Source organism: Bidens hawaiensis, unplaced genomic scaffold (assembly GCF_021521415.1).
Source record: "Bidens hawaiensis isolate Kalapana, Puna unplaced genomic scaffold, B.hawaiensis_p1.1 tig00012379_1, whole genome shotgun sequence".
Lineage (NCBI taxonomy): Eukaryota > Viridiplantae > Streptophyta > Magnoliopsida > Asterales > Asteraceae > Bidens > Bidens hawaiensis.
This window is the reverse complement of record NW_027492010.1, coordinates 52,941-73,675: the sequence shown is the minus strand read 5'-3', so window position 1 is coordinate 73,675 and position 20,735 is coordinate 52,941. Positions and strand designations below refer to the sequence as shown.

The 20,735-nt window shown below is 37.5% G+C and overlaps 1 protein-coding gene across 1 annotated transcript; it reads left to right on the top strand.

Annotated features, from left to right (window-relative positions):
* The first annotated feature begins 7,506 nt into the window (after positions 1-7,506).
* LOC143540866 (auxin response factor 1-like) lies at positions 7,507-20,521 on the top strand. Its single transcript, XM_077033830.1, has 14 exons — positions 7,507-7,615; positions 10,888-11,003; positions 11,093-11,188; positions 11,267-11,323; positions 11,406-11,558; positions 11,630-11,714; positions 12,324-12,414; positions 12,526-12,690; positions 13,851-13,970; positions 14,051-14,126; positions 14,202-14,439; positions 17,567-17,868; positions 18,143-18,333; positions 20,194-20,521. The coding sequence occupies exons 1-14, from the start codon at positions 7,507-7,509 to the stop codon at positions 20,339-20,341; spliced, it is 1,947 nt and encodes a 648-aa protein (XP_076889945.1). The 3' UTR covers positions 20,342-20,521.
* Positions 20,522-20,735: the final 214 nt, after the last annotated feature.

The following is a 20,735-nucleotide window of genomic DNA, read 5'->3' as shown; positions in this document are numbered from 1 at the left end:
AACCGGGTATTTTATAAATCCCAAACCCGTCCCAGACCCACGAAAAATTTCAAAACTAATCTCAAACCCTAATGGGATGGGTAATACCCGTCCCAATTATGTCGGGTTTCAGGTATTCCCGTCGGATCCGGGTTTAACTGCCATCCCTACATGTTATTTATTTGTTGATAGAAACAAAAATTTATAAATTATGATGAATAAAATTTTAACATTAAAAGTGTCGATTTTATTCATCATATTCGAAATACAATTGTTTCACGACTTTAAAAGTATTATATATTTTATTTAATATGATGTCAACATTAACTTTGCAAAGTGGTGAAGTACTATATTCCAATGAATATTTATAAATAAGATGAACAAATTTAATTCATCATACTCAAAATATAAATGTTTATTAATCATTTTAAAATTACTATATTCATTTATATAATATCAACATCATAACAAACGGAATAACATTTTAACATGTGCAATATGTATGATAGACATCTTTAAGACACCTCAAAATATCTTCTTGTATTCCATTTGGTTCCACCCAAACCTTAGGTAAGAATTCGGGAATTAACGACATGAAAATCGTTATAAAGGGAAACGAAACATTTTATTTTGTCATAGTGTTACATAGTAGTGGATATTAGGGGTGTTCAAAGTCGAATATCCGTAATTTCGGATATCTGAACATTTTGAATAGTGGATTTCACTATCCAAATCCGTATCCGAAATTTCGGATTCGTTCGGATAATGAAACATATATCCGAAAATTTGTATGAAAAGAAAAAGAAAATTAAAAATCTAAGTCAATAATAAATTCTAACCGGGCCCAAAGTCCAACTCGTTCCAACACTTGTTTAAAGTCCGAACCACTATATAATCTATAACGATTATAAATAATAATTTCGTCATATGAAATTCGTCATTTACCGATTAAATAATTTAAGCGGATTTTAGTTCGTTGCCCAAGGTTTAACTCTCACGGGTCACAACCCGGTCGGCCACGTTGACTTACCCGAACCAGTCCATAATTCCAACAGTTTCCCACTTGGACGAATTCGGTTAAGTTTTTCAACGCTGACAACTAGTGGTGCTCTAGCTACACATGGCTGCCCCCAACAGGTTATGACATTTTAAATTCATTAACTAAAAGATCTTGAAATACACTATTGCAAGATAATGAAAATATAGTAATCGTTGTCAACTATCCTTTCCATATAAGACATCAATTGAACAATGAGACATGGATCAGATCAATCTCATATGGCGTTCAATCATTATCGTTTTCATTCTCGAGTCAAAGTGGTCCAATCAAACACACAGTAAGTTTGGGTGAGGCCTCATACTTTACCAGTTTGAATCAATGAAGGCGCCAAGATGTCTAATTGTTACATATCATGTAAGAGTACAGAATCCCATCTTGATTACATACAACTCCCACTGAACTTCAGAATACTCCCAACCAATGCCTTTATGACTGGAAGTTACGCTACAACGTTTGACACTGATCAAAGAATACCTTTAGTAAATGAAAGTTCTAATATGTATCTAAGGTCTAAGGATACTAAATGAGCATACCAATATCAAATGCATCTTATGACTAAGATCCATGAAGACGATTTGATGCGAGTTACATCCAACGTCATTCATAATGAGGTCTGTGAGTTTGGAAGTCAACCCTTTGAGTCCAAAGTCAGAATAGTCTTAATTCAGAATCGCTCCCACGAATCTGACCGACTATGGATAATTTAGAATACAATATTCATGGATTAAACGTATTAAAATGAACACAGTTATAATATTCAACGTTTGCATTTAACCATTAAATCAAAAGTGAACTTAAAAGTATAATTGTTTAAATGTTCATACATCCAAATACTAAATCAAAACAAATTACTAGCTAATCTAAGACCGATAGCAACCCTGTGTTGGTCATGCTTGTCCTGAGTCATCGGCTTAGTGAACGGGTCTGCTAGGTTTTGATCTGTGTCTACTTTGCTTATTATGATCTCACCTCGTTCCAGTATCTCCCGTATGAGGTGGAACTTCCTTAGAATGTGCTTGGCTCTGTGATGAGATCTGGGCTCTTTGGCCTGAGCAATAGCACCTGTGTTATCACAGAACACCTCGATTGGTTTGCAAATACTCGGAACCACATCGAGATCGGTGATGAACTTCTTCATCCAAGCAGCCTCTTTAGCAGCATCCGATGCAGCTATATATTCGGATTCGGTGGTAGAACCTGCCACTACACTCTGCTTGGAGCTCTTCCAATAAATAGCTCCTCCATTGAGAGTGAAAACGAAACCTGACTGTGAGCGAGAATCATCTCGGTCAGTCTGGAAGCTGGCATCAGTGTAACACCTTACAGTGAGCTCCTCTTCCACTCCCCCAAACACCAAGAACATATCTTTGGTCCTATTCAAGTACCTTAGAATATTCTTTACGGCAGTCCAGTGGGCCATGCCAGGACTCTGTTGAAAATTACTGGTCATGCTCAAGGCATACGAGACATCTGGTCTAGTACACAACATAGCATACATGACAGAACCAACCGCTGAAGCATATGGAATTGCTTGCATATGCTTAGATTCAATGTCCGTTGCCGGAGATTGCGATTTGCTCAACACGGTTCCTTTAGTCATTGGAACAGCTCCTTTCTTGGAGTTTTCCATTGAGAAGCGTGCCATTACTTTGTCTATGTAAGTACTTTGACTTAGCCCTAGAATCCGCTAAGATCTATCTCTATAGATTTTTATTCCCAGAATATAAGCGGCTTCTCCAAGATCTTTCATTGCAAAACAACATTCCAACCAGTGCTTAACTTCCTTAAGCATAGGAATGTTGTTTCCAATGATCAGTATATCATCCACATACAAGATGAGGAATGATATAGTGCTCCCACTAGCCTTTTTGTAAACACAAGGCTATCTTCATTTTTGACAAAACCAAACTCTTTGATTTTCTCATCAAAGTGAAGATTCCAGCTTCGAGATGCTTGCTTAAGTCCATAAATGGACTTATTCAATTTGCAAACCCTATTAGGATATTTAGGATCGACAAAACCTTCAGGCTGAACCATATAAACATCTTCAGAAAGATGTCCATTAAGAAAAGCAGTTTTGACATCCATTTGCCATATCTCGTAGTCATAGTACGTGGCTCTGGCAAGTGATATCCTTATTGACTTTGTCATAGCAACGGGCGAGAAGGTTTCATCATAGTCAACACCTTGAGTTTGAGTAAAACCTTTCGCCACTAGCCGTGCCTTATAGGTTTGCACATTTCCATGCATGTCAGTTTTTCTCTTAAAAATACATTTGCTCCCTATTGCCCGACTATCGGGGGGTAGCTCAACCAAGTTCCAAACTTGGTTATCCAACATGGATTGCATCTCGGCGTTCATGTCATCTTGCCATTTCTCGGATTCCGGATCCATGATAGCAGATTTGTAGTTAGTAGGTTCGTCGCCAGACTTGGCTACTAATAAGACTTCGGGACCATCTAGATGCCATAAGTATCTAGAATTTGGTACGGGAGTCAACTACTTCTGTGAACGCTTGTGTTCATGTCTAATGTATCAGCAACAACAACTTGTTGATCAGACGCTCCAACTTCCTCAGCGGTTTTTTGTGGTTCTTGAATTTCTTCAAGATCGACAATGTTATCTCCAGTTCCTCGATTGAGAAATTTCTTCTCAAGGAAGTGGTCTTTCCTCTTGATAGAAATCGTGTTTGTATCAGGATGAAAGAAGTAATAACCGCTTTGGTTATAGTATCCGACGAAAACAACTTTTACGCCGCGGTGATCAAGTTTGTCATCAGACTCACTTGAGATGTAAGCATCACATCCCCATACTCTAAGGTAAGACAATTTGGGCTTCTTTCCCTTGTGCCATATCTCATATGGGGTTTTGTCTATCTTCTTAGTTGGAGCTAGATTGACAATGCGGGTGGCGGTCATAAGGGCGTAACCCCAAAAGGAGTGAGGAAAGTTAGTTCTACACATCATCGATCGAACCATGTTTAGAAAAGTTCGATTTCTCCTCTCGCTCACGCCATTATGTTGGGGTGTGCCAGGTGGAGTGAGCTGTGAAACAATTCCATGCTCTTTTAGATGAGTGATAATTTCTGAGCTGAGACACTCTCCACCTCGATCTAATCGAAGCATTTTAATGGTTTTACCAAGTTATTTTTCCACTTCGTTTTGAAACTCTTTGAACCTTTCAAAAGTTTTGTGCTTGTGTTTCATAAGATACACATAAGCATATCGACTATAATAGTCGATAAAGGAAACGTAGTATCTTTCATGGTTTCTAGTCATGGTTCTGAAAGGTCCACATACATCAGAATGTATGAGTCCTAACAGATCACTTGCTCGTTTACTTTTATGAGTGAAGGAGTCTTTGGCGAATTTGCCAGCTAAGCAAGATTTGTAATCATCAAACGAGTCCGGTCTTGTGGATTCAATAATCCCTTCGGATTGGAGTCTTTTAACTCTTGCCTTGATTATGTGGCCAAGTCGGCAATGCCATAGAAAAGTATCATTGATGCTAGTCTTGATACATTTTGAAAGATGATATATGTTATTATCAGGTTGAACATCAATCTCATAAATACCATTTCGAGGTTTAGCCTCAAAATAAAAGATATCATTTAAGTAAGCATAAATAGCTATGCCATTAAAAACGTACTTAAAACCATGTTCAAGCAACAATGAAAATGAAATGATGTTTATGGTCAAACCAGGAGCATACAAACAATTATTCAAAGGAAAAACTAGGCCAGATGGACAAGTAAAATGAAAAACTCCAGTTGCCAGAACTGGTACTCTCTTCCCATCTCCAACGATGAGTTCCATGTTGCCTTTATTCAGTTTCTTCCACTTCTCAGGCTCCTGCAAGACATTAACAATTTGGAAACCACATCTGGTATCAAATACCCATGTGTTGCTAGAGACAGTGAAAAGTTCAATAACGTATATGGAAATACCTCGAGAAGAGCCTTCACCATTGGCCTTCCTCTTTGCTAGCTCAGCTAGATGCTCAGGGCAGTTACGCATCAGTGCCCCCATCTTGTTGCACTTGTAGCACTGGCGCTCCTCAGGAGGCGGCGGTGGTGCCTTTGCAACTTTCTTGTTAGTGTTGGTGGCAGATTTGGCAGCAACAGTAACTTTCTTCTTGCCTTTTCCCTTATAACCCTGATTCTTGGTTTTAGGCTTCTTTACACCAGTAGATCGGATCATCAAAACTTGATTGGTCCTTGAAGGAATGTTCATCTCAGCCGTTTTGAGCATGTTGTGCAGCTCCGACACTCTTTACCCAGCCATTCATGTTGAAATTCATTACGAACTGGTCGTAAGAGCTGGGGAGAGAGTTGAGGATGAAATCCGATGCCATCTCATCAAGCATGGGATAATCAAGTTTCTTGACCTGATCGATGTGCCCCTTCATCTTAAGAACATGCGCACTGACGGGAGACCCTTCTGCCATCTTGCAACTTACGAGTTGTTTCATGGTATCGAACCGTTCCTGACGGGCTTGTTTCTGGAACATGCCCTTAAGTTGTTCCAACATCTCATAGGCACCAAAGTCTTCTAAGCCTTTAGCAAGCTCAGATGTCATGGTGGCTAGCATAATACAGGAGACCTCAGCCGAGTCATCCCTATGCTTGTCAAGAGCTTTTCGAGCAGCGGCTGTTTTGTTTTCAGGCTCGTTTGGAACAGGTCCATCGAGAACATACAGGCGCTTTGACATTGTAAGAACTAGTCTTAAGTTGCGGTGCCATTCAATTAAGTTAGTACCGTTTAGTTTCTCCTTCTCAAGGATAGACTTAAGGGCATAGGGTGAATTTTCGTTTGAAGACATCTGATTGATAAAGCAAAAGTAAATTTAATTAGTATTTTCGATGTTGTAATCCGATTATTAATGACCCAATAACATTAATGAAATAGGAGTATGAGAATCTGGTTTCCAGTTATTAAAGGCAGCTGTAGCACACAACATTAATAAGTGGTTAGGCAGATTGACAACGATTGTCAATTGTGAATAGAACACAACTCTCGGTTATGAGACCTATAGAGACAACGATTGCCTATATAGATACATTTAGCCTCATCTTTGCCCACTTTAAGTCTCCAGACAGCTTTAGCACGTAACAGGAGAGTAAAGTAATAGTTGTCCTAGTATAGTGACATGTGAAAGGGTCGGATGTGTCAACGAAACGCTTTCACCTTGATGGGATAGGCTAGAAAACAAGTGCGGTGTTGTAGCTCCAAACACTCGAAATTTCGCAGTATGCCTCAAGTGTGACTTGTAGTAGGATTGCATAAACTATTGGTTTTAAATTGGGATTAGTTTTAAAATTACCAAATAGAGTAAAAGTCAAATTTTACTGTATTTATTATTAGGACTAATTGATGAACCCTTTCATCTCTCAGGACACTTAGTTTTAAATAACCTATTAAAACTAAGTTTGTCGCGATATTACTAACCAATTTTAAGTTAATAGAAAACTATTAAGTTATTAGTTTTGGAAATCAAAACGCTTTTAATTTGCAACATAAATGGTTAATTAAAAAAATGTTTATTTTCCAATTTTATTTGGTATTAAGTTGGTGATAATATAATCCTATTATAAACAAACCAAGCAACCAAAATAGCAAATAATAATATGTAAATCCTTATGGCCAAAAGGTGATCTGTCTCGCTAGAGCCAATTAGGGAGACCGATCGGGTCAAGGGGTTCACAACACAAAACAACCACAAGGATGGACTTCTAGGTGCATCCCTTCATCTTGTCCGAACTCCCACTAACTCCAAGAAATCCTTGAGCTCGTCCTCGGTTATCATCGCGTCTTCTTTATTACAAATTTATAAACTAACAATAATTGCCCTATTACAAATTTGAAGCATCCAATATGGCCAAAAGAAAACCAAAAAAATAAAATAATAACCGATTACAATATTGAACCATCTATATGGCCAAAAAACAAACTCAAGATCTAAACACAACCAAACAAACATAGGTCGGGGCCGGGTTTACATATTCAAAATAAATAAATTTCGGGTCGTTTTGACTTGGTCAAATAAAATAAACAAAAATTTTTGACCAAATCTAAAATTACCCGAAAACTAATCTAGATCTACAAACTTTAAACGATTTAAAGTTTGAGATGTAGATCCGGTTTAAACGAACCGGGATCGACTCGTACGTTGTAACCGCGGCTTTGATCTCTGATACCACTGTTGGGTTCCAGTGGTGATCAGTCAACGGTTTAACAATTAAACCCGGTTTAATTAAATTAGTTTCATAATAATTAATCACATTAATATATGAATACGCAGTGGAATATTAAATCGAGTAATCACCAAAAACGGAACTGTACAGGTTCCGGTTACAAACAATACGAGTACGAGTCAAACAATCAAATTAAATATAAACCAAAACTGACAATATTTAATTTTACCTCGGTTAATGAATAACCGGTTGAGACACCGAGGTACAACGAACGATGCTAGGTAATGAACCGAACACGGTGACGGTTGGTAATGATGGCGCGTTGGCGGCAAGTGGCGTGAACACGGCTGCAGTACCAGATCAGCGGTGGCGGCAACAACACGGCAATGATACGGTGTGTTGGCGGTGGTCGGATCTCGGAGTGTTCGGCTGGACTTTTGCTTGCGGCTGAACAAATCTCAAAAGAAAAACCCTTTTTCTTTTGATCACGTGATATGTATATATATATATATACATACTCCAACTAATTTGGAGTAATCTTCAAGTAAACAAAAGGTTTTAATATTAATATAATATTAATAATATTATTATTTATCAATAATAAATTCTAACCGGGCCCAAAGTCCAGCTCGTTCCAACACTTGTTTAAAGTCCGAACCACTATATAATCTATAACGATTATAAATAATAATTTCATCATGTGAAATTCGTCATTTACCGATCAAACAATTTAAGCGGATTTTAGTTCGTTGCCCAATGTGTAACTCTCACGGGTCACAACCCAGTCGGCCACGTTGACTTACCCGAACCGGTCCATAATTCCAACACTAACAGGCTAACATCAATTATAAATCTGAAAACCTTATCATCAGAGGTATAGGAGAATCGGTGGAGAAAAATCACAAATATTGATGTCACCGACGGTCGACATGAGATGAGGACTGGAGGGTTCACAGTTTGTGGTCAAAGCTGGTTTGGTCGGCAAAGGTAAGAGCAGAGATGGAGAGAGGCATAGAGCGATGTAAGAGAGAGAGAGATGGATGGATTTTAGATCTAGGGTTTAATTTATTGGTATATATAAAATAAAATTAAAAAAATATTAAATTTAATATTTCAGATATCCAAACTATCTGAAAAATCCCAAAATTACAATCCGATTCCGAATCCGGGATTCGGATATTCGAAATTTTGGATAGTTCGGATACAGATAGTCGGATAATTCAGATACGGATTCGGATTCACATACTTTTGAATACCCCTAGTGGGTATGTGTAATGGGTAAATTGACTTCCAAAGAAGAGTAAGTTATGTGCTTATGTTAATTACTAATAATTTTAGACTTGGTCGTAAGGGAGACCCTAAACTGATAGTTTAGTTGTTTAAAATTTTTAGAGATCAATTATGCATATACAGTTACACTCATGAGTTACGTGTAATCATTGTCTATCATCTCTAGCCCAATTAAAAGATGGGGTCGAGTTATTCTACAAAGGGGAATAAAAATGAGAAGGATGAGAAACCATAACTAGTTGACATGTGTCAAGTAGGGCCCAAAAGAAAAAGGGTATAAAAGTAATATTGCGTATTTTCTCTCTTCACATGCAAGTCACATGTTAATTCCCCCATCATTTTTAAACGTCTATAACTTTTTCATATGATATTTAAAAAAAATAAAATTCACCATAATAACAAGCGTTTTTTACCTTTAATATGAGTATAATTTTGTTATATAGTAATAAAAAAATTTACGTCATTGTGTCTTTCTGTTTGTTATTGTGTTTTTTCGCCATTGTGTCTTTCATCTAATCATTGTGTTTTTTTTAAATACTAATAACACCGTTGTGTAATAGTATATATATATATAATGAAAAATATCAACAAATTATCTAATACATAAAACACAATGATGAATGCATATTACACAATAACCTAAAACGTAAAACACAATAATGAATTCATATAAAAACACAATGGCCTGAAACGTAGACACAATGGTAAATACATATAACACAATGGCCTGAAACGTAAGACACAATGGTAAATACATATAACACAATGGCCTGAAATGTAAGACACAATGGTAAATACATATAACACAATGACTAGAAACGTAAGACACAATGGTAAATAATATAACACAATGGCCTGAAACGTAAGACACAATGGTAAATACATATAACACAATGGCCAGAAATGTAAGACACAATGGTAAATAATATAACACAATGGCCTGAAACGCAAAACACAATGGTAAATACATATAACACAATGACCTGAAATGTAAAACACAATGGAATCTATATGTTACACAATGCCTTGAACGTAATACACAAACAACATCATACTATTTTTCTCAAATTAAGTGAATATTGAACACAATGACTAAAACACAAAGATAAGTATAAATACAAATGTTGAGCACAAAGACACAATGACGTAATCTTTGTGTTAATTTTTATCTTTAATATGAGTATCAATTGAAAAACACAATTACCAAAATTTATACACAATGCATAGAAAAACCCAATTAAAAACACAATGGACAACCAAATAAAACAATACAAAAAAACCCACCAACTTTTTTTTATTTTTATATAACAATATGATATTCATATTAAACATAAAAAAACGCTCGTTATTATGATAAAAAAAATTTCTAAAAAAAATGTCGTATGAAAAAGTTATAACCGCTTTAAAATGGTGGAATTGACATGTGCCTTGCATGTGGAGAGAGAAAGTTTTCATAAATGAGTTATTACATTCATGCCATTTTCATCTATTTTTATTTAATTTTTATTCTTGAATTAATCTCCACAATCCAAATCTAAAATCAATGTATTAGATTCCTTCTCACACTTCTCATTTTTGTTGTCATTTGTATTTTAACTTTACCCTTAAAAGATGACATGTGGTTAAAGACTGACAAGGCCGTCCTTATATTTGAAAATCTTATGAGTTCCGTCCAAATTATTTAATTATATTTTTTTGCAAGAAATCAGTCTCCCCAAACGGTTTTTTTATGTTTCCTACCTGGTTCGTATAGATTTTAATTTTTTTTTTTAAAGTGTCTTCTAAATTACGTTTGTCATTTCAAATAAATTTACTCTAAGCGGACCATATTATCATCTTTTCTATATAATAATTATGTGTTAAATAAATAATGTATGATATAAAGATAGAAAACATACGATAGAAAAAAATAGAATAAAAATATGAGAATAATGAATGAATGAATGAATGAATTGATGAGTTAGAATAGGGTGTGTCCTGTCGGCTTCAACCAGGCAAAGACCATCCATCATCAATATTCAATAATAATCAATCTCTTGTTTCTTCCTCCTTTTCATTTTCACCTTTACTCTTTCAAGCCCTAATCATTTACTTACTTGATCGATATGGGTCATTCCTCCGCCAACTTCACCTTCAATCCGTAGCTACATTTCTCGTAAGATTCAGTCGTTTCTATTTGCAATTAACTTTAACTCTTCCTTCCTTGGATCTGTTATTTAATTCAAGCATTGACCTAACTAGACTTTGATTAATGCTAAGAGTATCTACCCTGGAGGGACTCAATCAGGTTATAATCTTTCTTTCTTTCTTTTAACCCAGTATGATGCCATGTTTGTTATCTAGTAGTATACCACTTGATTTGCAGGATCAGTTGATGATGGATTATATAAACAACTGTGGCATGCCTGTGCTGGACCTCTCGTCAACGTCCCGCCTCAAGGACAAAGGGTTTATTACTTCCCTCAAGGACACATGGAACAGGCAGGATTCTCATTTATTTGGCTTGTTGATGCCAATTGCATTCCTTCACTTCTCTATAATCACACCAAGTTTTGGTTTTAATTTTACAGCTTGAAGCCTCTATGCATCAGGGATTAGACCAGCAGCTCCCAGCATTTGACATACCCGCCAAAATACTCTGCAAAGTGATGAATGTTCAGTTGCGGGTCGGTAACTTTATGCATCATAATATTTTCTTTATTTGCTGTTTGCATTTTCTAATGAATCTTGACTTTTGTTTACAGGCTGAACCAGACACTGATGAAGTGTATGCACAAATAACTCTGTTGCCTGAACCAGATGTGAGCATGCTGAGTTACAGCACTAATCATATTCTTCTTTCAAATATAACAACATTTATGCCTATTTTCTTCTGTAAATCAGCAAAGTGATGTAACAAGCCCAGATCCTCAACTACCTGAACCTCCTAGCTGCAATGTTCACTCCTTCTGCAAGACACTCACTGCATCTGACACCAGTACACATGGCGGATTCTCTGTTCTTCGTAGGCATGCTGATGACTGTTTGCCTCCACTGGTAAGCTTAACTTAGCTTTGATGATCTGGCGTCTCCTTTCATTTTCCTTAAAATATCAATTTTCTGGTCAGGATATGTCTCAACAACCACCTTGGCAGGAGCTAGTTGCTAGCGATCTTCACGGCAATGAATGGCATTTTCGTCACATATTTCGAGGTTACATTTTTCTGTCACTTCCATATATAATGCATCATATCACCATGACTGTTAGCAACTGAGAAACGCATCAATATTATTCAATAGCTGTAGGTATTTTGATATCCTTATGCCTTTAAATGAACTGGATGTTTGCTGAACCACTAAACTGGATTTTTGATTGTGTTTTCTCATTTAATTTTACGAACGAACATGAACACAACTTTTTTGTTCATTTAATTAAGCAAACGGACATTTACATCTGCCTCATTTGTGTATGTTCCTTCATGTTTGTTTATAATATTCATTCAATTATTTATATTCTATACTAATCAATTTGAAATTTACTATATTTTCATATTTTGAAACCCTTGGTTTAGATATCTTTGTTTACTTTTGAAATGCTGGATGCAATGATGATAATATTTTTAGGCTTTAATTTGGATATTCACGTTTACTTTAAGTTGGTGTTTGTTCATTTATGTTCACAAATTGTTTGTTTAGAATATTAACGGATGAACACGTACATGGTCATTTTCTTGACAAACAAACGTGAACAATAATCGTTTAAGTTTTCTTGTTCATTTGTTCGATTCAACATTAATGAACGGACACAAATATATATCCCAGGTCAACCTCGTCGTCACTTGCTGACTATTGGATGGAGCGTCTTTGTTAGTGCAAAAAAGTTGGTTGTTGGCGATGCTTTTATCTTTCTAAGGTAAGTTGTATAAAGAATAATAACCTAACCTATCAATGAAATTACATAATATATGGAATGTCTAACGAGTAACATTGGCAGTATGACATTAATTCTTTATCTTTTCATTAGGGGGGAAAATGGGGAGCTACGTGTTGGAGTAAGGAGGATTATGAGACTTTTGAACAATATGCCATCATCTGTGATATCGAGTCATAGCATGCATCTTGGTGTGCTGGCTACTGCCTCCCATGCAATTTCAACTGGGACCCTCTTTTCAGTCTTTTATAAACCAAGGTATTCATTTGTCTTTGTTTTGAGCTATGCTTCTCTAATCTGATTAAACCACTTTTGTGAATGTGTGAAAATGAGTTGCAAGTAAAGACTCGCCTCATCCTCATGTAATATTTACTATCAAAATAATTAATGTCAAATATGTAAAATACCCAGTCAAAAACCTTACATTTCATGTTTATTCATGTCATTAAATAAATACCATAGTTAAAATCGAGCGCTTTTTGCGCTTTAGCGCATTTAAAGCGCTAGGCGCATTAACTGCGAGTTGCATGCCTCAGATATTTAAAGCGCCCATTAATATGTTCCCAACCTTCCCATGCATATTAAATATCAATTAAACAACCTGTTCCTATTCTCTAGGAGTACCTAAAAGTCTAAAACTCCACTATTAAAGCACCATAATTTGTTCCCAACCTGCCCATGTGTATTAAATATCATTTGATTTCTTACTAAATGATTACAATATTCAAAATTCGTGATTAAGTTTTAGTTTTTAATTTTTGGAGGATATTATGATAGATGTGTTAATGCTTCAATTGTGGATGGATCAAATTGTTCTTGGCTGTTAAAATGAATGCTTATAGAGTTGTTGAATTACTGGAATTATGATAGATGTATTAATGATTAAGTTTTTATAATTATTAAGATGTACTTGGTATTTCATGCTTTGGATTTTGGTGTTTGGTTGTTCTATGAACTATTTCAAGAATGAATGTATGTTTTCTTATTAAGATGTTCTATTTTAGTTAAAAAAATTTGTTTTTTTATCGTGCGCTTTTTTTTTAAAATCGGGCGCTTGTTTTGCGCTTATCGCCTAAGCGCTAGGCCCAGCCTCAACGCTTTTGAGCGCTTATCGCATTTGATAACTATGATAAATACAATACATAGTATAACCTTTCTTTTCTTCTCATGCTTCAAAGTTTCATAACGTACATCCACAGATAAGAGAAGGGTATTTTTGCCAAAAATATGTTAACGGGTATATATTTGTTATTATGAACTTTAGTTGAGGAAATTTGACATTGTTCAAATTTTGAGAGGTATATATGAAATTATCATTAAAATATGCACCGACACAATAAAATGATTCTGGCCATTTATCTTTCTAATTTGTTTTGAGAGATAATATCTTTGCGGAATATTGCATAATCTTTGAACAGAACTAGCCGATCTGAGTTCATTGTCAGCCTTAACAAGTACCTCGAAGCCCGAAATCATAAGCTTTCTGTTGGAATGAGGTTCAATATGAGATTTGAGGGTGAAGAGGTTCTTGAAAGAAGGTAGATACGGTTCATTAGTTACACATTAAAGTGCTTGTTGAATGCCGTAAATCAGCAAATCATGTAATTAATTCACACAGGTTTAGTGGGACCATAATCGGCGTTGGAGATACCGCATCATCAAAATGGATGGATTCTGAATGGAGATCCCTAAAGGTTCATACATTGTTTTCACAACAATTAACTTTGTGTTAAACGTATATAATAATATACTATTATCACTTACTTCAGGTTCAATGGGATGAACCGTCATCAATAATACGTCCGGATAGAGTTTCCCCTTGGGAACTTGAACCACTTGTAGCATCACCACCCAATCCCCAAAACTCACAGCCTCCAAATAGGAGCAAGCGGGCCCGGATTCCTGTGTTACCTTCTCCTGTGCCCGATGTTTCTGCACTCGGGATGTGGAAACCGCCTGCTGACCGTCCCTCTGACTTCCAGTATTATGACCGCCAACGTGTGTTGGGTTCGTAGGCCTTGTTGGCCCGGTTTATTATATGAAGTCAAAAGAGGAGACGGGTGTGGGCGGTTGGGCCCAAGCCCGGCCCGGTTTAGATTTCTTGCATAATAATTTACTAACCCTAGTTCAGTCTCTATATAAACAACATTATGTACTTGTAATATTGGTCACTCAATAAAGATATACCTAGTTGCCACCCGTGGACGTAGGTCAGTTTAGACCGAACCACGTTAAATCCTCGTGTTCGTTTACTGCTTTCGTGTGTGTGTTCAGTTTCGTGTGTACGTTTAATCCTAACAAGTGGTATCTAGAGCTTAGGTTCGGATCACACGAAGAACACGGGAACCAACCTTCCGCCGCCGCCACCCTACTGCGCTAGGGTTCCGCCGTCATCGTTTTTTCGCCGCGAGAAAACCTTGCTGTTGCTGTCGCAACACCGCTAGAGTCTTACCGACTCAGCCGCAGGGAAGAAAGGGGTGATCTCCGGTAGGGTTCCGCCATACCCAGTCGCCGGAGTTGTTCAGGTTCGGTTTTATTTTTCGAAAGCATTTTACCACCGCATAACCACCGTGTACCGTTGTTTAGTTGTGGGTCAGACGCCGGAGTTTTTTTTAAGATATTGATTTTGAGGCAGAAGCTTAATCGATATTTTCTCACTAAGAGCGTGTGCTTGGCAGAGAGAGACGTGACCATGGTTAATTATATTTGTTCAAGTTGCAGCATACCTTTTGACCAATAGCCAGATTTGACCAAAATTCTTGATTCTTTTTTGTTTTAAAAGATCAATTTTTGTGTGGGCCAAGTTTTCTCTATTTAGGTTCGAAAGTTTTATCGGGCAGTTTAGCCGAGGCACAAGGACAAGATATTTTTTAACAGTTTCAACGAGTCAAGAACGAGCCAATCAAGATCCTATTTTTGTTGAAGAACAGTTGAAGTCGTTTAAAAAAACGGAGAACCAGTGCCAACCGCGTTTGTCAGGTTTATCGTTTCAGTTTAAAGTTTCGGTTTCTGATTTACAGCTCGTTATTCCGCTGCACGTTTAAAATAGGTTGATTTTTTTTAACAGAGTTCAGTAGAACAGTCGTTAAGTTCAGGCTCGTGTTGCTGTGTCTGTCTCTGTTTTTTTATCCAGTTTTTCGTTTTAGTCATTGTTATGGCAGAAGACGGAAAGGTTTCGATACAGAAGTTTGACGGACAGAAGTTCGGTTGGTGGAAGATGCAGATTGAGGCACTACTTTGTCAGAAAGACTTGGATGTAGTGTTTGAGGATGAAAAACCAGAAAAGTTGTCAGAAGCAGATTGGAAGAAGTTAGACAAGAAAGCTAGGGCTTGTATTACTTTGTCGTTGTCGGAAGATGTGGCGTTTAACATCATGAAAGAAACCACAGCCCGTGGTATGATGGACGCACTATCCAACATGTATGAGAAGCCTTCGGCAGCGAATAAAGTCTATCTTATCCGAGAGCTAGTGACAACAAGAATGAAAGAGGGTGGGTCAGTTACAACTCATATCAATAATCTAAATTCGATCTTGTCCCGCTTAGTGTCAGTTGACATTAAGTTTGATGATGAAGTTCAAGGCCTCTTGTTATTATCTTCTTTGCCCGACAGTTGGTCGCAAACAGTGACTGCAGTTTGTAGTTCGTCTACAAATATTACTTTCGATGGGATTCGAGATCTGATTCTGGGAGAATATTCAAGACGCAGAAGTTCAGGTGAATCATCAGGCAATATGCTAGTCACAGAAGGTAGAGGTAGGGGAAAACAGCGAGGCAGTGGGAGCAGGAAGAGGAGTCAGTCTAAGACTCGTAAGGATATTGAATGTTGGGGTTGTAAAGAGAAAGGACACTTCAGGAATCAGTGTCCGAATGGTAAGAAAGAGGTGAACGTTACAGAAGACAACACAGATGACGGGGTCAGTAGTGATGAGGCTTTGGTTTGTAGTGTTGAGAGTAGCGTTGATGCTTGGGTGATGGATTCTGGTGCATCGTTTCATGCCACTCACTGTAGTGAAACGATGAAGAATCTTAAAATTGGGGATTTTGGAAATGTTCGACTAGCAAATGATGATATTTTAGAGGTTACGGGTATGGGAGACGTTGATTTGATAACTTCAGCCGGTACTTCTTGGACTTTGAAAGACGTGAGGGTTATTCCAAGTTTGAAGAAACGTTTGATTTCAGTTGGGCAGTTTGATGACCAAGGGCACGATGTTAAGTTCGGGAATGGGCAGTGGAAAGTAGTCAAAGGGAATCTCGTTGTTGCTCGTGGAAAGAAAATGGGTTCATTGTATATGGTCGGCATGTCACCGAAAGGAGTGGATCCAGTTTTGGTGAAAGACAAAGTCCGGTTCACAGAATCTCGTGGGCAGAAGAAGGTTCGTTTTGCAAGTAACAAACCCAGAGCCAAAGTGAAGATTCAGGATGAACGAGCTAGGAAGGTTAAATCAGTTGGGGGACATCGTGACAGTGGGAGCACAGGTCGTGTTTCAGTTACAGTTCCAGGTCGACAGTGGATTAAGAAAACCAGTATTCCAGCTGTAAAAGTCTCTCCAATGAATTACTTGCTGAATATGGAGAGTGTTTGTTCTCAGGTTATCTCAGGATCCGGTAGTTCGTTACAGTGGGAGCCGGTAGGGACAGAGAATGGGTCAGGGGCAGTTTCAGCCGTGACTGACGTGTTGGAGCTCCGGGGAGCTTCAACGGGCCTTCAGGTTAATTGATGAGAAGGCGGTGGCAACTAGAAGAAGTTTAATGTTCAGATTACAGAAGTACAATCAGGAGTGCAGACGAGAGTACTCAAGGCCTTCGAGTGGGAGATTGTTGGGTTCGTAGGCCTTGTTGGCCCGGTTTATTATATGAAGTCAAAAGAGGAGACGGGTGTGGGCGGTTGGGCCCAAGCCCGGCCCGGTTTAGATTTCTTGCATAATAATTTACTAACCCTAGTTCAGTCTCTATATAAACAACATTATGTACTTGTAATATTGGTCACTCAATAAAGATATACCTAGTTGCCACCCGTGGACGTAGGTCAGTTTAGACCGAACCACGTTAAATCCTCGTGTTCGTTTACTGCTTTCGTGTGTGTGTTCAGTTTCGTGTGTACGTTTAATCCTAACAACGTGAACATATGTGCCCATCAAAGGGTATCCATTGGTCTAACTTAAGGGAATTGGTGACTGATTCATTTGAACCCATTGCTGATAAAGAAAGTGGTGAAAAGAGACCTACCAATGGTTACAGGCTGTTTGGAATTGAGTTGGTTGAACACTCAACTGTGGATGAAACTTCACCCGTGGCTGTTTCTAGACCTGTTTTCCCGCTTGATACGGAATCTGATTGGCGGTCTGATATTCCTTCAGCAAGTTGTGACCCGGAAAAAATGAGTGTGAGATCTCAGGAGTTACATACCAGGCAGACTCGAAGCTGTACCAAAGTATGTTATAAAGTTTTTGGGATTAAAAAAAAAACATATATGCGCAACCAAAACTAAAAATTAATTTTAGTGAAATAGATAATTAGTTTTTAAGGACATATATGATATTATTTTTGGTTGTGGTATATATGATATGTCTCAAGTTAGTAAGGGTATTTTCCAAGTTAAAAGTGTGCCAGGGGTTGTTGTTTCACTAATTAATGTCTTGGAAAAACTATCTGATATGAATTATATTATTATATGTGTCTTAAGGAATATTATTATATTTATGCAGGTTCATATGCAAGGGATTGCTGTTGGTAGGGCTGTTGATTTAACACAGTTCAATTGTTATGAGGATTTACTGGAGAGATTGGAAAATATGTTTGAAATTTCGGGTGAGCTTCGTGTGGTACCTAAGAAATGGCAGGTTGTATACACAGATGACGAGGATGACATCATGATGGTTGGTGATGACCCGTGGAAGTAAGTACAAATCATCATCATCATTACTTCCTCCAAATAAGAAAAATGGAAATAAAATTATTTTAAATAAGAAGCATGAAATTGGCAATACCATAAGAATTTGCTATACAAACCTTTCGGCTCATTAATATACAAGCGACTCATTTTGTATTATATATTATCTCAGTATGGTCAAAGGGGGTTATGCCAAGAAAATTCACAAAAACAAAAACAAGTCTAGCGGGTGAAAGTGATCCAAACATTCAAAATGACTAAGACCTTCTAAATACTTCCCTTAATAATATCCTTTTATTGTAAGTTTGTAACATTTTGTCAAGTATCCAGCGGGTCTGGTCAACTCGGGCAAAATAGACGGGCTTTGTAACAGGTCAAATGGGTAATTACTTAGCTGGGTCAAAACGGGTTGGGCTGACCCACTTAACACCTTCTAACTCATTATTTAAATCTTTTAAATTATTAAAGTGTTACATAACTCATTATTTAAATCTTTTAAATTATTAAAGTGTTACAAATTGTAACACTTTAATAATTTAAAAGATTTAAATAATGAGTTAGAAGGTGTTAAGTGGGTCAGCCCAACCCGTTTTGACCCAGCTAAGTAATTACCCATTTGACCTGTTACCAAGCCCGTCTATTTTGCCCGAGTTGACCAGACCCGCTGGATACTTGACAATACTTGCGGACCGGTAAAACAACTTGAATCATAATGCTCCTGCGTGACTTCGTCTAACGGGCAGTGACCCCAAGAGATCAGCATTTTCAAGACAAGTTGCCTCGCTTCCAACACCCAGCTTAAGCTTTGAAACTTGAAAGACCTATGTATTGCACAAAGTAGGAAAGACTGAGTGGATTTGAGAATCAGGTGGACGTTCCAGTCCCAGATGCCCTTAATGTCGTACGAAACAATGATAATACCATGTTAAACTTGACAATCCACATATTGCACAAAAATGTATTGGTATAGGCCATGCTAGAACTGCTGAAACCCTTTTTTAGGTCTTGTAACAAGGCACCCGCGGGATGGTTTCTGGCTCGATTCAAAGGTGCTTGAATGCAGCTGATTTGTGAGGACTCGAGGCTATTCCTTACGTTATATGCATCCACCCATGTAACCACCCCCCACGTAAATTTAGATTTTGTTTTTGTGTATCGGATATTAGATCATGTGGGTTTTTATGTGGGACGTCACCAATGGGCACAATAGGAGAGGGAGCCTTGAAACCGGCAGGTTGCACCTCCCCTTTTGCGTGTCGAGCGTCATCAAATCTACCAGAATTGTTACCCAGTTTCTGGATCTGTGAAAGGGTGTGCGCTTTTAGCGTTCTAGGAATGCTACGTCATCCTTAGTACGAGATACTGTAGGTTCAGGGCATGAAGCAGTGGCTGCCAATTGGGCAGCGAAGGGTTCTTCAGTGGTGCTCCGGGTGGAAAGTGCCATCGATTCCGGCAATGGAACCAAATGATAGATGCTGAAATAGGAAAGTTAGGAAGATAGTTGGCCCGATTCGAGAGAAGGGCTATTCTTCGATTGCAAGAAATACTGGATATTCAAAAACATGAATGACTCAATCCTTTAAAACATCTATGATATAATACTGTTCCACTAGCTTTGCATTATTAATTTTCCATAAACTCGCCTTTGACTTTGACTTCGATGAATTTAGCTTTTGACTTTGACTTCATATAATTTAGCCCAAGTTGACTTGACCCACCAGATAGTTTACATGGTACTTCCGAACTGTAGTGTGATAATAGTCACTCTAGTGCGTCTCACGTTAAAAGGTGTTTATATTTGATTCTGACACTACTTATTATTGATATGTAAATTATTTACTTATTGGTTGTATGGATATCGTGCAGTGAGTTCTGCAACATGGTGCGAAAGATCTTTATATATACTAATGAAGAAGCCAAGAGGCTTACCCCAAAAATAAAGCTTCCCGAAAACAATGCCCAGGTTATCACGGAAGAGAAGTCCTCATCGAACGAGGGGGGATCGGGTTGCTAAGTCTTCCCACGTGATCGGATTATTAATATTTTTGAAGAGTAAAATAACTTTCCTTTTGGGACTGCTATAAGCTTACACGGGCTTGATATTATTAATTTTCTCTTCAAGTCGTATGGATGTTTTATGTTCAAATATATGCTGCTGTTTTAGAAGCTTCAAGTCATGCATAATGCATATGCTTTAGATTGTTCAAATGGTTTTTTTTTAATTGAAATCGTAAATTAGTAACACTTAAATCTTTTCTTTATTCTTTGTAGTTTCGTTAGTTTCATAACTTTCCTTTTACATCTTTTTGATTCAGATTTGTATGTTAGAAGGGTTGTTAACATGTGATAAAAAGAAGTAATTATAGTGAGTAGGCAAGAATGGTTGTTCACTAGTTAAACAAACACAA

Coding starts and splice junctions, on each gene's coding strand:
- LOC143540866 (XM_077033830.1), top strand. CDS start 7,507: ATGCTAGGTAATGAACCGAACACGGTGACGGTTGGTAATGATGGCGCG. Junction 11,715..12,323: donor TTTTCGTCACATATTTCGAG/GTTACATTTTTC, acceptor TATATATCCCAG/GTCAACCTCGTCGTCACTTG. Junction 14,440..17,566: donor TGACCGCCAACGTGTGTTGG/GTTCGTAGGCCT, acceptor GTGAACATATGT/GCCCATCAAAGGGTATCCAT.